The 17,240-nt window shown below is 45.0% G+C and overlaps 1 protein-coding gene across 1 annotated transcript in view; it reads right to left on the bottom strand.

Annotated features, from left to right (window-relative positions):
* The window catches only part of cntnap5a (contactin associated protein family member 5a), a gene marked incomplete in the record, with an annotated part of 168,784 nt that overhangs the window by 88,689 nt on the left and 62,855 nt on the right, over positions 1–17,240 (bottom strand). The window contains 3 exon segments of the mRNA XM_025004623.2: positions 1,271–1,455; positions 1,943–2,146; positions 9,982–10,129. Of these exon segments, the coding sequence (XP_024860391.1) occupies positions 1,271–1,455; positions 1,943–2,146; positions 9,982–10,129 (537 nt within the window).

Raw genomic sequence — 17,240 nt, 5'->3', positions numbered from 1 at the left:
AATATAGATTTTTATAAAAATTGAATTGATTTCTTTAGACCAGGGGTGTCAAACCCAGTGACGCAAGGGGGCCAAAATAAAAAATTTGGTCCTAGCCAAGGGCCAATCACGATCAATATTTATTAATAATTACATAAACTAACCTTGGTTTTAGATGTATTATGTCAAATCATTCCTATAGAAATATCAATGACCTTTTCCCAGTTACAGATTATACAGAATTTAGAGCAAACATACTTTAATGATCACAGACAAATAGATCAAACTTCAAAAAGCACATCATTAGCAGTCATTTCTTACGCCTCACTCAGCTTTTAAATTAATTTTTTTACATTAAAACAGACAAACACCTGATCATACAGAAATTAAAACTATATATTGTTGGCTTCTAAGTCACTGTCAAGAGAAAACTTCACTAATTAGGCTCAGTTTTTTTAAGCAAAATAAGAATCAGAGACTCAATCTGTCCTAGACTAGAGGGCCGGGCCTAATGAAATCTAAACGTTATCTTGGGGGCCGGATGAAATGTTACAGAGGGCCAGATCTGGCCCGCGGGCCTTGAGTTTGACATGTGTGCTTTTGGGTCATTAGTTGGTTTGGCATTATTGTTGAAATTGTTACCTTTTCTTTATTTGTTTTCAACTGATTTGCAAGACGTTTGCTAGCTTTATTACAATGATCAAAGTTCTCCAAAAGCAATTTCTGTATTTGAAATTGTTTTCTTCCTTCTAGTATATTATTAAGTTCTTTTTTTAGTTTTCCTATTTCATTTAGCAGATTATCTTTTTGGGATGTAGCATAAGTAGTTTCTAAGTTAATTTTTTCCTGTTCTGGTTCTAATTCAGTTACTTTCTCTTTTCACCGAGTGATTTGTCGATGCGGTTTGCACTTCAGGGCCACCGTACTCGACCCGAGATGTGGTCGTTTAAAAGCTCCGGCATAAAAGGCAACAGGCAATCTCCTTTAAGGAACGCTAGGCCTTTAAATTATTTCCAATTTAATACACAGCTGGCCAGAAAGGAGGAGTTCACAGGCCCAGATCTGGCCCAGGGACCAGCGGTTCACGGCTACCGCCTCCCTGGAATCAAAACGACCTTATTTGCCGTTTCTCTCTTTTTCCTAATTTCTCATTTAAAGGCGGCAGTCGCCCAAAGTCTATTCTCTGCAGAGCTGCTAGGCATTCATGATAAGGTTCGTCTGCGCCTCTGCAGATAAATATTTACAGAGCAATCCTAGCCCACCTTCATGTCCCCCCCGTCCCCAATCTCACCTCGTAGTCCACCTCCAGAGAGTGTCCCTCGCCTTTGGTTTGGAAGTGCTGCGTGTGCGAGTCCACGGTGAGGTTGACCTGCCTGTTGAAGCGCTCGATGTGGACCGAGTGCCAGTGCTGGTCGTCCAGCAGGCTGCCCACGGTGACGGGAACGCGGCGGCTGCTGAACTTCGGACGGTTGTCGTCTGCGCAAACACACACAAACACACACACGTAAAAAGAGACTCAAAAACGAAAATTTGCTCTCGAAACCGGTCAGCTGCTGGTGGTCGCGCCACGAAAACGAACCGACTGTCTCTTTCGCAATCTGTTCTGGTGAATTGCCCCCCCCCCACCCGTCCGAAGAAGCACATTTCTACAATCTTTAGCACTTTCGTCTTCAAGTTTAGCAATTCCAAGGGATAACGTTTCAACTCGGCGCTGGAGCAGAGCCGGGCAACAAAATGTCAACTCAATCACGAAAGCGTCCTCCAAACGCAGCTTTCACATCCTCTCAATCGCCCCAGTCCCCAATCTCGGGCTCGATCTCAGGTGATGATTCTCACAATCAGGCGCAGGAGAGAAGAAAAAAAAGGCGGGGCGAACGTAGTAACTAAAAAACAAACAAACAAACAAAAAAAAATGACGACTGATTTTTTTTTTACCGAGAGACGTGAGGAAAGCACGGCTCACCCAGGTTCAGGTAGAGGTCCAGCCGTCCTCGGTGCAGCTCCAGGGTGATGTAATCTCCTCGCTGGCCCTCTCCGTGCAGCAGGACGCCCTCGGCCTGGTGGCTCTTGAAGCGCAGCGAGATCACGTCCTTCACCGTCGACATGGACTTCTGGTTGAACCGGTACAGCAGAGAGCTTCTGCCGTCGAAATCAGCCACGTATGACTCTGCAGGGAGAAACCACAGACGCGCTTGGGTTGCTTTGGACCCGAGCTTAAGTGTTTACAACATTTTGTATGCTTTCGTAACCAAACCGACGCATGCTTTAAATGTGCGCTGGCGTACGGAGAGCCAAGAGGGCCAAAAACGCGCGACTTTTCGATGCGTCCGCGATGCTCAAACGTCAGACAACGCAGAGGAGGCCAAAAACGAGACTTTGACCTATTCTTGACATCAAATATGTCCAATGTTCACATATAACTGATGAGCAAACACTGCGTCAGCACAAAAACATGTCAGCAGCATGGTAACAAATCAACAAAGTGTCAGTGACACGCAAACAACTTTCAGATCTGGAGAGCTTCCACGCAGGCGTCCTAAATCTAGCTCTCGCTTGCTTTTCTGAGACAGGCTGGACACACCCATACTTGGAGAAATTTGCCGCTTTGGAGCACGTTCGAAAGCTAAACTCAGGACTCCGAGCCTCTTGGGCTCATGAGCTGAGAAGCCCAGGGAAACGCTTGGAGACTTTTTAGAGACTCTCCCGCGAACGCTCTAGCAATGCAAATGCGGCTTTAACGTTACAGAAACGGGAAGGTTGTTGACTTTGCTCAGCCAGTCGACGCGTGTTCACATACAGACTTAACGGCGTCACTCGAGAGGCCCAGTTTGAGACAAGAAACCTAAAAGACAAAGACCTGATAAATGTGGTATTAGGGGCTAAAAACTGGTTAAGAGGACTGTGGAGTGGACCATAATGGTTTGAATGTTAATGTGGTTCATTTGTACCTACAGGTGCTGGTCATAAAATTAGAATATCATGAAAAAGTAGATTGATTTCAGTAATTCCATTTAAAAAGTGGAACTTGTATATTATATTCATACATTACATACAAACTCATATATTTCAAATGTTTATTTCGTTTAATTTTGATGATTACAAATGACAACAAATGAAAATCTCAAATTCATCATATCAGAAAATTAGAATCTTGTGAAAAGGTTCAAAATTGATGGCACCTGGTACCACACTCTAATCAGCTAATTAACTCAAACCACCTGCAAAGGCCTTTAAATGGTCTTTCAGTCTAGTTCTATAGGCTACACAATCATGGGGAAGACTGCTGACTTGACAGTTGTCCAAAAGACGACCATCGACACCTTGCACAAGGAGGGCAAGACACAAAAGGTCATCGCTAAAGAGGCTGGCTGTTCACAGAGCTCAGTGTCCAAGCACATTAATAGAGAGGCGAAGGGAAGGAAAAGATGTGGTCGAAAAAAGTGTACAAGCAAGAGAGATAACTGCATTCTGGAGAGGATTGTGAAACAAAACCCATTCAAAAATGTGGGGGAGATTCACAAAGAGTGGACTGCAGCTGGAGTGAGTGCTTCAAGAACCACCACACACAGACGTATGAAAGACATGGGTTTCTGCTGTCGCATTCCTTGTGTCAAGCCACTCTTGAACCACAGACAGCGTCAGAAGCGTCTTGCCTGGGCTAAAGAGAAACAGGACTGGACTGCTGGTGAGTGGTCCAAAGTCATGTTCTTTTTGAAATTTGAAATATATGAGTTTGTATGTAATGTATGAATATAATATACAAGTTTCACTTTTTAAATGGAATTACTGAAATCAATCTACTTTTTCATGATATTCTAATTTTATGACCAGCACCTGTATGTATGAAACATTTTTTACCATTTTAATCAATGTTTTTCATGCGTTCCAGTTTGGGCTGCAGACGGGGCCTGGTGTGACATCCCAGCCGGGGTCTTCCTGCTTGGCGTTCACATGTTTCCGTACGGCGCACGCGTGGGTTTTCTCGGAGCACTCCGGTGTTTTCACACCCCCCACTTCTCCATCACCGCCCCCCCCCACACACACAGGACAAAGCAGGCACGCAGAATCTGTGTCACCGACCCTGGGGTCGAAAATGATCTGATTTTGCAAAACACTGAACGTTACACGTAACAAAATCCCACCTTCACTCATACTGATCTCTGCAATATTGTTGTCTGTTACCAGAATAACTCGTGAAGCCAATTTAAAATGGCCGCCCCAACTAACTGACCCTAACCAGAACAAAAATGGCAATAACACAACTTAAAACTTGGGCTTTATTCACTGAGATCAACCCTGTCTGTTTGGCTGGCTAAACGTAGCACTAGGCTAGCTAAAAGCTGCAAGTCCCAAAAGACTAGATAAACGTAACAAAACAGTAGCTAAAAACTAAAGCAAAATGCTAGCCTAAAATAGCAAAAGGCTGGTTCAAAACTAAAAGCAGCAAAAAAGTAGCTAAAAGTGTCAAAAGGCTAGTAAGAAGCTGAACATAGCAAAAGGCTAAATGCAGGAAAAGGCTAGCTGGAAGCTAAAATATTAAAAATGTCTGTCTAAAAGCTGAAAGTAGCAAAAAGGCTAGTTAAAAGCAGCAAAAAAAAAGAAAAAAGCTAAATATAGCAATAGCCTAGCTAAAAACTAGCAAAAATGCTAGCTAAAAGTAGCAAAAGGTGGTTTAAAGCTTAAGGTTGCGAAAGAGTAGCTAAAAGCTTTCTAATATATCAAAAGGCTCAATGTAGCTAAAAGCTAACAGCTAAAAGCTAAAATATATATTTAGATAAAAAGGCTGGCTAAACGCTAAAGTTGGCTAAAAGACAAACCGTCAAACATGATGAAAAAAAAAATTAGGAAAACCTTGTGAGACGGCTCAATAACAAAACTACTATTTCATCCAGTGTATAAAAAACTGAAACTTTATTAGTTTTTTTTGTTTTTCTTTTAATTTTAAGGGTCGAGCAAATTCAGTGGCTCTTTTGAACTTTTCCTTGGTGGGAGAGATGAGGTGAAAATGGCTCCTGCAGCTGTGAAGGTTGCAGGCCTCGGCTGATTCGCATCAAATCCTAGTAAAAAAAAAAAAAATCTTGTAAGTCTGTGGCTGGAATGTGACAAAATGGCAGCATAAACGCTCTAACAAGACGGCAGCTGCTTATCCAGCCTTAACTCGGTTAATTTCCGAGTATAAACCGCGGGACACCCCATCTCCTCGTTGTTCCAGATAAATGTTAGATTACGAGGAGGCGGCCGGGATTGGCTGGGACGGGCATCGGAGCAGCGGGAATGTCAGCCGGAATCACACTCCCGAGAGCGGCCGTCAGCTCCAACAACTGCTCTGCAGTCCTGCGCCGCTGGCCGGCTCTCGTAAAAACCGCCCAGTGTGGCGTGTTTCCGACGCCGTTACCACAGAGCAGTAATTCTCCGGCTCATCTAGTTAGTGCTCCCTCAGAACGGGGAGGTGGTGTGTGTGTGTGTGTGTGTGTGTGTGTGTGTGTGTGTGTGTGTGTGTGTGTGTGTGTGTGTGTGTGTGACGCGTGCCAGTAAATCCCCGTTACATGTCTTATTTGAGGGCTGCTCGGAATACAAACGATGCCGGGTTTGGCCTTTGACAGACCGCTCTGCTTCTGGCCCCGCTGCAGTCGAAGCCTTGGGCTTGTTGGTGGTTTTGTCTGTTAGCGAAATATCTCACGAACCACTGGATGCAGTTTAAGGAAACTTTGAGAAAGTAATCACTGGATACACATGTCCAACTGATTGCCTTTTGGAGTTGATCGCATTCAAGATGGCCGCCACAGCTAAGCAAATTTATTAAACACATAATGTGCTACAAATCAGACATTTTTACGAATACTGAACTATAATTTAGTGTGTTAGTAGCTGAAAGTCATCCCCAACACATACTCTGAGCGCTAACTGATTGTGCAAGATCTGTTTTTAAAACACTGCCATTAACTATTGCAGTCAACTGTGTGTGTCTGTTAGCAACATATCTTGTGAACCACCAAACGGATTATAATGAAACGGTCAGAAAGTAATAACTGTGTGAACGTCTACAACTGATTAACTTTTGGAGGTGACGCTATTCAAGATGGCCGCCACAGCCAACTAATCTTAGAAAACACAAAATTGGTCATAACTCAGCCAGTTTTGAATAAACCGAGCCTATTTTTCGCGTGGTGGTAGCTGAGAGTCATCCTCAACACACACTCTGGGCACTAATACAACTGGCAAAGTCTTGCAATAAAAAATAAAAATCACACATGACATAATTTACAAGTTTGACCAAAACTGTGCTAATCATAAGATGATCTTCGCCCAAAGCTGTGGCGTGAAAGGCAGCAGGTCATGTGCGCTCCTTTAGGAAACTCACGACTTTTAATTTCAGCAACTTGTGTTGATTTTTTTAAGCGGTATTTCTCTAACAAGTGTTACCGTGTGATTGCAGCAACTTTCATCATGTAGATAGTTACATAAAGCCGAGTATTAAGGCCAACAGTATTAGCAGCACTTCCAAACACACACACACACACACACACACGCTGCTTCCGTCGTGCTGGCAGAGTCACTACAGGCTGATGCACAGGAGAAGCACCAATTTGCATATTAGCTGCTGGGCGCCGCGCTACTGTACTACCACTGCTCCGCTCCCCGTGAGGAGCACTTTATACGACGTTCATCAACCCGGGAGGGAGAGGAATCTCTATTTGTCGTGCGGGTAAAGGCGGCACACTGTGAAAGTTTTTCATGTTTTGTTTTGGTTTCTGAGTTCAAAACCCAGAAAGTTCAGAAGGAAAGGCAGCTCCTCTCTTCTACGGATATTCAGCTTCTACGTCTGGTGCAAATTGACCGACTGAGCTCTGTTTAAAACTTCAGCAGCAAGGCCTCAGCGTGGTTAAAGAAATACTGCCGTCTGGATTAGAATCTGGATCAGAACCAAAAGTTAAATCCATTGTTTTTTGGGACGACCCCAACATTTCTTCCGAATCTGTTCATCAGTTTTTTACCCGATCTTTGCTAACAGACGGACAAACAAATCAATGGACACAATCAGAAACAGAACTTCCTTAGGTAAAGGGTGATCACCATTGATTTCAAGGTCATGGCAAAAAAAGGTCAACATCACAGCTGACCTAGTGCTCTAATTCTGCAACAGTGTAATGTAGGAAGGTCAAACTGCACAGCTGGACGCCTCATGGGTCAAAGATGATGCCTGTTGGTTTCAAAGTTCATGGGGTCAAAGGTCAAGGTCACAGGTAACGCCTTTGTTATAACCTTCTCTCTGCTCCTACATGTGACCCTTTTGTTTCCTCCACCAAGTCCAGCTGTGCAGTTTATTTTTCCTCCGTTACATGGTTGCATAGTCAGAGCACAAGGCCATCTGTGGCCTTGACCTTTGATCCCCCTTCATGACCATGAAATCAATGGTGATCACCCCTAACCCATGAGGTGTCCAGCTGCCCAGCTTAACATTCCTGTTACACAGCTGCAGAGTTAGAGCACGGGCTGATCTGTGACCGAATCATCGGATTATTATGAAAATCCGCTCATAACTTTTTGAGTAATCTTGTGCACAGACGGACAGACAGACAGACACACAGACAGACAGACACACAGACGGACAGACACACAGACAGACAGACACACAGACAAACGCTACTGAAAACATAACCTCCTTGGTGGAGGTAATAATCTGAGTCAACTCTGGTTGCCTGTTAGCAAAATCTCTCATGACATTGACAATAAAACTAGAAAAAAAAATTTGTTTCACGTCATCCTGCTGCCTGACTGCGATCGGATCCAAACACCCATCCAGTCTGACCTGCGTGTCTCTTTCCAGGCCGGCGAAGCAAACGCCGGAGCGAACCGCCCACACAGGCGCAGAGCGAAGCCGAGGAAACCACAAACGTGAATCCCGGGCATCCAGGCACGCCGTTCCGCTCCAGTTTGGAGCTCCGGTGACATTTCTCCCCAGATCGTTTAAACAGCCCGTACATGACAGACAGCAGTGCAGTACAAACTGCTGAAAGTCTGCGATGGCTTTCAGGTTTGATGCCACACAAATTGAAGTTAATAGCCGGTAAATAACGCTCTTAATTAAAAAGGAAGACAGGCTGATAAATGATGACAAACTTGGTAAAAAAAAAGAGTCTAAAATGGTATTTGTTGTTAAACAAATCCTGACATAATCCAATAATAATAATAAAATCATAAAGTTGAATGAAGTTTTGGTTTGAAACTATATGTTTCAAATGAAAAACTATTTATTTTAGCATTTCTTTAGCATCCAGCCTATTTAAGGTCAAGCATAAAATATATTTATTGTAAAGTTTATATATATATATATATTTTATACTGAACATTGAAGAAACCACTCGGGTGTTTGCAGCGTTTTCCGTGACCCCCCTGATGTGTGACATCCTCAGAGCTGCTGAGATTCACAGCATTCAGCCATTCATCAGTGAGTGAATGAATACTGGTACAACATAGTTCAGTTTCATGAAGTTAATTGTTTGAACCGGCCAGAAAATGCCACTGGAGTTTCATTTTTTGGCTTCTTGAAAGATAAAACCCTTCCTCAGATTTGGATCCATAAGCTCCGATGTGGGAATTACTGTCAGAACTCGGTTCGGACCACTTCATAGTGAAGCACCGCTCCGACCCTTGTTAATGTGGTGGACTGGCTTCATGCCAAAGAAACAGGACCTTTTGACAATTATTCAAATTTTAAAAGAGTTGAGCAACAGGAAGTTTTACTTCAAACAAGACAAGAACGAGTGGTGTCATTAAAAGGTCTGAGATCAGTTTGGGATTCAGAGTTTGTTATTGAGGAAAAAATATAAACAATCCATGTGTGATTAATCAAATGTCATAGTGTGAGCTGCTGTTGATTAGTTTATTCTGGTGTGAGAGTTCACAAATGCTACTACGACGCGCGGTCACGTTGTTTACGAGTTAGCATTGTTAGCATTGGGTTAGCTTCAAGTTAGCAACGTTAGCTCTCTCCTGTTGATTTTTTTAGTGTCATGTGCTGATGTCATGACAACGATCTGGGGGTAATCAGTTCTCACCGTTTCACGTTCCGCAACTCTGTCATTATGCGCATCTTTTTGTCGGCCATGACAGTCCTGGCGATCATCAGAATCCGAATCTGAAGAGTTATCATCTGATTCCGGAGATCCAGGTGTCGGTTCAGGTTTGTACTGGTATGGTTGTATATCCTTTACTCCGGGAAGTCTTCCAGCATTTCTTTGTGTTCAAAACAGACTTCTTCGTCCATTTCCAGTAGTAAACAATAGGACAGTAGCGGCGTTCATCATGAACCCAGGACGGCAACTCCGCCCCACAAAACACCCACTTCGGAAATTACTGACTTAAACGCTAAAAACAATTTATTTAAGTTTTAGGTCGGAAAAATGGGGCTCTGCAATGTTGTGTGGATGTGATTAACTAAATAACACGCATGAAATGTCAATTTTTTTAGATTTGATTTCAGTTCAGCTTTAAACCAACAAACAAACAAACAAAATCCTCTCAGAACACAGGTTATAAATAGGAAGTGTGACAGGTGTAAAGTGAAGTTGCGGTAAAAGCCGAACCTGAACAAAAAGCCTTTAGGAAACACGTTGTTGCTTTAAACTTCCCTTTCTCTGAATGTTAAAACGAGCTCCTCTTCCTGAGATGTTTTTAATGTCTCTCTGAAGATGTCGAGGGGCTGAGTTTGGCTGAAATTGGGGATGTGACTGTGCATGTGATTCCCCACCTTAGCTGTCAGCCTTTTTTGATTTTTTTTCCCTCTCTCTCTCTTTTTTTTTCCCTTTTCCATTTTACCGCCGCCCGGAGAATCAAACAGTGCGTTAAAACCGAGTGAAGAGGAAATAGTCCTCATTACTCTCCATCAAGAGCGTGGCGGCGGTGCAGGTGAATAAATGGAGGAATCCACGCGGGAGGTGGAACTTCCAGAAAGGCTGAGTGCTTTCAGGCGGCGGCGAGAACGGGGGGGGGGTTACTCACTGTAGGAGCAGCCGAACACCTCCACCCTCAGGCCCATGTACCCGCTGGGGTTCCAGTCAAGGGGGACGAAGCGCAGGAAGCGAGTCTTCACCGGGTGGGACAGCTTGTTCTGGACCACGCTCTCCGAGTTGACGTTCCCGGCGAACCTCTGCAGGAACAAGGAGGAGAGAACGGGAGAACAGGTCAGCTCGGCTTCGGTTCCCTGAAAGCACCTCGTCGGATGCGGCGGAACAAAGCACGGCGTGAAATGGACCCGAGAACAGAAAAAGCACCACGTGTAGATGCACTTTACTCATGAAATGAAGGAAATGAAGGCCCATCCCCCCCCGCCCTCCGCCCTCCGCCCTTCACGTGTTTCGATCTAATAGCCGTGTTTTGGAACAGCTCGGAGGACACATAACATGTCCACTGCAACGTCGAGAATGATTTCTAATACACCCAATCGAACAGGGGGGTTGGGAGCTCTGGGCAAAATTACGAGAAATAGAAGAAGCCTGGAACCAGCCAAGCAGCTGACCATCAGATTCGGACCCCTCGCCTGCACCACCTACACCATCCATGCCTCCATTTTCTTTACCCCACAGGGAGCTGGTGTCTGTCTCCAGCAGTCACTGTGTGAGAGGTGGAGGGACATCCTGGACAGGTCTCCAGTCCATCACAGGGACAAACAGCCATTCACGCTCTCACTTCCACTCTCACCTTGGGACGATTTTACAGTTACCAGTGAACCCAACATGCATGTTTTTGGTCTGTGGGAGGAAACCGGAGTACCCAGAGTAACCCCATGTGTGCACGGGGAGAACATGGAAACTCCGCCCAGAAAGGCCAAAGGTCGGGAAGCGATCCTGCAACCTTCACGGTAAGAGGTGACCGCTCTAACAACTGTGACGCTGTTCCACCTGAGCGTAAACCAGTAGTGTCCAATCCTGGTCCTGGAGGGGCCGCCATCCCGCATGTTTTAGTTGTTTCTCAGCTTTTTACACACCTTGTCTGAACGACTGAGTGATTAACATTCTTCTGCAGAACTCGAAGACCTGCTGCAGAGCCGAGAAACAATTAAACCATGCATGACGGTGGCCCCTCCAGGGCCGGGATTGGACGCCACCGACGTGAACCTCCGCCAAGGGCACAGTGGGATTAAAACACAGGGCGACTCGCATCATAATCTGGATCACCAGCAAAATGTAATCCACTGTTCTTTTTTTGTGATAAACCCAACATTTCCTAAAAAAAAATTCCTTCTAAATCTGTTCATTAGTTTTTACCCGATCTTTGCTAACAGACAGATAAACAAACCAACGGACACAACCGGAAACAGAACTTCCTTGCTGGAGGAAACAAAAGGGTCACGTGTAGGAGCAGAGAGAAGGTTTTAACAAAGGGGTTACCTTCGACCATGACCTTTGACCCGACGAACCTTGAAACCAACAGACATCATCTTTGACCCATGAGGCGTCCAGCTGTGCAGTTTGACCTTCCTACATTACACTGTTAGAGTTAGAGCACAAGGTCAGCTGTGATGTTGACCTTTGACCCCATGAACCTTGAAATCAGTGGTGATCACCCTTGACCTAAGAGTTGTCCAACCGCGCAGGCTGATTTTCCTCTGTAGAGATCCCTAAGAGATCCTAGTCATTTTTTCAAATATATTGTTGTATTCATTTAAAAATAGGGTGAAAACTCTGACAACTGCGAACAGTTTGACCCCCCCTCCCCCCCTCCCTCGGTGCCTACTTCCCCCCGCTCTCTCACCTGCTCTAAAGGGCTTGATAGCGCTCACAACTCTGCTGGCCAGGAGGCGAATACTGCCTACCTGGAAATCTTCAGCTCCACCTACATATACAAGCTGGATTAGAGAGGTCCTTCGTTTGCTTAAACGGTAAGAAAATCAGATGGACTCTGGCTGGATCGTTTGGTGATCTGGTGCATGTAGACCTATGTGTAACGGGCCACGCGCCACGGTATGGAGGTCCTCCTAAGAGCAAGTCCTCTGTCTGTCAGCCAAACATTTTCGGCAAACGCAGTATCCACAGTTCCACGCTAGCTGATACCAATCCTGACATGATGTAAAAAAAAAACCAAAACGATGAGAACAGCAGCTCCATGAGAGGCGGAGGAGAAACGACCACTCATATGGCCCGGGGCATAATAAGCCTTCTCATATTGTGTATTTTTTTGTTGTTTTTTTTTTTCTCCCCGCAGAGCCCAAAACAAAGACCTCGGAGTAGAGCGGCGAAACGTCATTCTTCTTTCCCTCCTCTACCCCTCGCCGACTTCCCAGCACCTGCACCAGACAACGCCGGAGGACACCAACAGGAGCGACGGGAGGGGAAAACATGAAGGATGGAGGCCGACACGGAGACAAACAACCTCCCCTCTCAAATGACTGATCACCGGGGCCGCCGTCCGACTCTGGGCAGGTGACACATCAAATCAATAAGCGCGCCAGAAAGAACCCCGCCACGATGGATCTNATTTCACAAGATGTACAGATGAAGAAAAGACTACTGACCATTGATAAAATAAATGCCAAAGAGGGGAAGTAACATACATGACTAAAATAAGGAAAAAAAAAAGAAAAATAAAATCATTCGGCTTGCTTTTGGCAACGAGGAGCAGCACAAAACGACCATTGGAAGCTCGCGGACGGCTGCAGAACAGAGGCGTCATTAAATACGCCAGGAGGCTGCTTCTTGCTGGATAATCAAAGCGGCGGCGGAGTGCTGAGGCAGATTTATGCCGCCACTTTCACCGTTCTGAGGCGCTCACCAAGTGCAGGCTGGTGGTGGAGTGTTAAAACAGGACGTGGCGGGCTTATTAAAACATGCACAATAAGTCACATCAGCACAGGAGGGATTAACTAATGGCAACCGGGGTTCACCCGCGCGGTTAAAGCGCACACATTACTCCAGCTCTGCCGAGGAAACCGGGCGGGATGAAATTTAAACAAGGTCGGAGTGTGTTGGCGTTCACAACACTCCAGTTTCCAGCCAGACTCATCAAACGCTTTGGTAAAAAAAAAAAAACAACAACAAAAAAAATTAATAAAATCGCCTGTTGTTCCCGGTCCAACTGAGATGCAGCTGGAACAATTATAATATTCATTAGTCGTGTGAATCCTGAGTCAGCCCTCACGCTGTTGGCTTCCTGTTTTTATAAAAGTACGGTCTTTGCGGTCCAACTACTTCTGCTACTTAAGACATTCACATAACAAAACATTTAGCTCATTCAGATCAGAAGTCTTCATGATTTTTAGATAATATATAAATATGATACTAAATACAATATATATAAAATATTTAACTTTCTAAACATTTTCTTTTCAAAGCACTGTTCTTTTTGAAATCTGCATCTGCCAACTCTTTTTGCTACTTTTAGTTTGACTGTTAGCTTTTAGCTAGCCTTTTGCTACCATTACCTTCTAGTTAGCTTTTTAATGCTTTTTAATTTTTAGCTAGCATTTTGCTACGATTAGCTTTTATCTAGATAGTACCTGGTTTTTCACCACTTTTAGCCAACCTTTTGTCTCTTATTTTAGTTTTTAGCTAGCGCTTTGCTACTTTTAGCATTTGACTAGCATTTAGCATTTAGGCTAAATGCTAAAAGTAGCAAAGTGCTCGCTAAAAATTAAAGATAACCAAAGGTTAGCTAAATTTTAGCTAACCTTTTGCTGCTTTTAACTAGCCTTTTGCTCATTTTTGCTTTCCACCAACCTTTTTTTTTGTCTTGCCGCTATTGGCATTTTTGCTTTTCTTACCTATAGGCTAGGTGTTTTTTTTTGTTCTTTTTAGACTTTAGCGAGTGTGCAGCTTTTATTAGCTTTAACAACTCCATTTCAGCTTCTCCCACAAATTTTCATCAGTCATTAAACACTTAGCATTCATGCTGCATTTTTGGAAAAAGAGAAAAAAAGAAGCAATTTCTCTAGTTTTCGCTGCTGCTTGGTGCACAAAAACCTTCCTATTCAGCTCTGAAAAGTGAGAATTTAAATCGAAAGCATATTCCAATGAAATATTCATCAGTAACAATCAGTCAAGAAAGGAGAGTCAAAGGGGGGGGGAAGGACATTTAATAATTAATTAATGAAAACATCTGAAAGATGAGGTGGACCTTTTTAGGTGCGATTCAAACAACAGCGAAGTGAAAATGCTGCAACCATCCAGAAACAGAAGAGCCCAGAAAAACCTCCTCCACCATGACCGGTCCGGATCCTGATCACCTAAAAATTGAAAAATCGGAAATCTCCACAAGCCATTTTTAGCTGTTAAGTTTGCATAGTTGTTAAAATTAGGCTGAGGGCACAAATCCAACCAGAATTAGTCCAATTTTCATGATAGAAATGTTTTCCTTTACTACATTTGGACACAGAAGGATGACTCTTAATTTTTTTTCAGACGTTTGAGCAGGAAGTTGACATCGGAGGCGTGGGACCCAAATTGGACCCAAGCGTTCAGACTCGCGCCAGGACTCGAAGAACAAGCCGATTATCGTTTATAATGAAATAAAACCAAAAAAAAAGGCTCTAAAAATGACCGAGTTACAGCCAGTTTTGTGTTTTCCAAGTTGGCTGTGGCAGCCATCTTGCATTCCTCCCAGATTCCCCCACAAGTTACTCAGCTGTGGACGTGCGCCCACTGACTACTTCCTGGGAGTTTCATCCAGATAGGCTCTGTGGTTCGTGAAGTATTTTGCGAACAGACGCTTTCCATCAATAGTGAACAGCGAATCGCTAAACGAGAAACTGCAGGATCTGTTCGCCGTCACGTCACCGTGCTTTAAGGGTCACTCAGACCGGCCGTCACGCAAAACATTCAGCTCAACAGCTTTAAAATAAATGAGGGAATTGTCGATTTTGCGCTACACCAGGTAGCTGTGGCGGCCATCTTGAATCAGAATGACTTGATGACGTTCGTGTAAGCTTCATAAACATCCGCCTTGTGGTTCGGTGAGCATCCAATCAGCTGATTGATGGGGCTGCCATTTTGATTAGCAGGAGCTCTGCCATATTACCAGGTGCTCCTTCCGTAGGTTTTGCTTTTGTCGTGCAGTGCAGGTTCCTCGCCGTGAGCCGGCTGTAGCGATGGTTCAGTGACCTACGCAACCTCTGACTGACGCCCTCGCCCCCCCCCTCGGGCGTGCATGCGTGCGTCAGCCGGAGGGTGTTTTCGGCTTTCGGAAACAAACAAACAAAAAACCATTCCAGCGCGGTCGGCTGCTCTGAGGCCGTCCCGCTTGGTGACGTCTGCTCCGTGACGTCCGCTCCATGGAAAAATGCTTCCCGAGCGGCGGCCGAGGCTCGCTCCGTCACTGAAGGCCCGAGGGTACGGAAGCCGCTGTGAAGGGGGGCCGGAGGAGCGAGGTCGGCTCCTATCTAGGAGAAGGGCCTTCGGCCCCATGGTGACTTCATTACTTCTATTTATGCTGCTGTCACTGTGGAACAGTCTCCCTCCCTGTTAATTAAGACTCTTTATGCTTCCTCTCTGGTGATGAGCTCCCCCGTGTCACTTTTTCCTTTCTGTTGCATACAGAACAGGCACATACGTTTATTTTAATCAATTCACTAGGGGCGGGGGGAATCTTGCTGCTGGCGTCGAAGACGCTTCGCTGTGTTGCAGAAGGTTACCGGGAAGTTAAACAGCCTGAGGGATCGCTAAGTTCAGAAGAAGGAAAAAAAAAAAGTTACAAGCCGAGCGGGAAGATTCTGCCCGTGATCCCCGCCTGTCAGCGGCACGTCTCCCGACTCAACTTATCGTTTCAGATCGCCCCCCGTCCCCCGTCCCAACCTTTGCAAGTCGTGCTTTCGGCGAGGACGTCCGCAGCCGATGGCGGCCAGCGGAGAGCCGTCCTCAACCAGTTCGATTGCTCGTTCCCGCCGCAGCGCCATTTACGTCAGACGCTCCGTTTCCTTAAAACCGTTCCGAGTTTCAGAGCCGCTAAAGCCTAGATCTTACGACGTTATGGGGTTTGAGTTATAGCCGCGGTGGTCAAACCTCCTGCACAGCGTTGTGCCCAATCGGACGCGACGATTTCACGAGATGCGGTTTGTGCCAGGGATGACTCTCGACTACTACCACGCCAAATTTTAGCTCCATATTTGTAAAAATGACCAAATTAGAGCCATCTTTGGGTTCGCCAAGGCCGCTACGCTGTGGCAGCCATCTTGTTTTGGGTTGACTCTCTTGTAGATGAACAACCAATGACTTTCTTTGCTAACAGACAATAATAATAATAATAATAATTTAAAGTGAGGGACGGCGAGGTGAGGAAACTTTCAGTTTAATGACCTCACTCTCCTCTAACCCTATTGATCCGGGCTGAAAGGAATCCGTACCCGCCGCTCTGGAAAGCTGAACTTTGCTCTCCGCCGCTTGGCGAACGGCCAGGAGTCGTCTTGTCCTGTCAGGTTACGTGAAACCGTATAAGTCGCCCGCAGAGCTGCGCCGCGCTCAGAGGGTGGATCTGCTTTCGGGAAGGCAATTTCATTCATGAACAACAACAACAACGGAAAAAAAACACCAGCATTCTCAGCACTTTCTGACATTTACAGAACAAAAAAAACAAAACATTTATTTTTTTAATTTAATTTAATTTTTTTTAAAGAAATGAAACAGCTGCAATTTATTGGTTCAAATAAATGCCAAACTGGACTAAAAAGCTAACCGGGACGTCTTTATCTGATCACGATTGTCGGATCGGAGTACCGAGGAGGTTCGGTTTCCGGTTGTGTCCGTCGGTTCGTCCGTCTGTCTGTTAGCAAAGATCGGGTCAAAACTAATGAACAGATTAGAAATGTTCAGGAAATGTTGGGCACGTCTCCCCAAATAAAAACAATGGGTCACATTTTGGCGCTGATCCAAATTATGATTATTTTTTTAACGGAGGTCCGCGCTCTCTCGGGGCTCCTAGTTGTGTGATTTTCAAGCTGATACAAGAAAAGAGGACGAAAACCGGACAGCAGCGGAAAATCCGTCAAGGATCACGCAATGGCACCTACGAGGTAAAGAGCGTAGTGGTCACATCGGTACCACGACACCTCAGAAGGGAATAAATGTCTCCAATGAGCACGAAAGCAAAAACCCAACCGATGACCGGGGACTCTGACAGGACGGACCAAGGAGGCGCTCTCCGTCGAGCCAACATCTAACGGAATGCGGCGATGAACAGGGCAGATAAACTTCCCACCAGCTCAGGCCGCGCCGGTCTAAAGAGCTATTACCGGTGTGTTTGAAGAAAAAAAAAAAAAAAAAAAAAAAAAAAAA

The sequence above is a fragment of the Kryptolebias marmoratus genome, linkage group LG6 (assembly GCF_001649575.2).
Source record: "Kryptolebias marmoratus isolate JLee-2015 linkage group LG6, ASM164957v2, whole genome shotgun sequence".
Classification (NCBI taxonomy): Eukaryota; Metazoa; Chordata; class Actinopteri; order Cyprinodontiformes; family Rivulidae; genus Kryptolebias; species Kryptolebias marmoratus.
The sequence above is the reverse complement of the archived record's forward strand: the minus strand, read 5'-3'. Positions and strand labels throughout refer to the sequence as shown.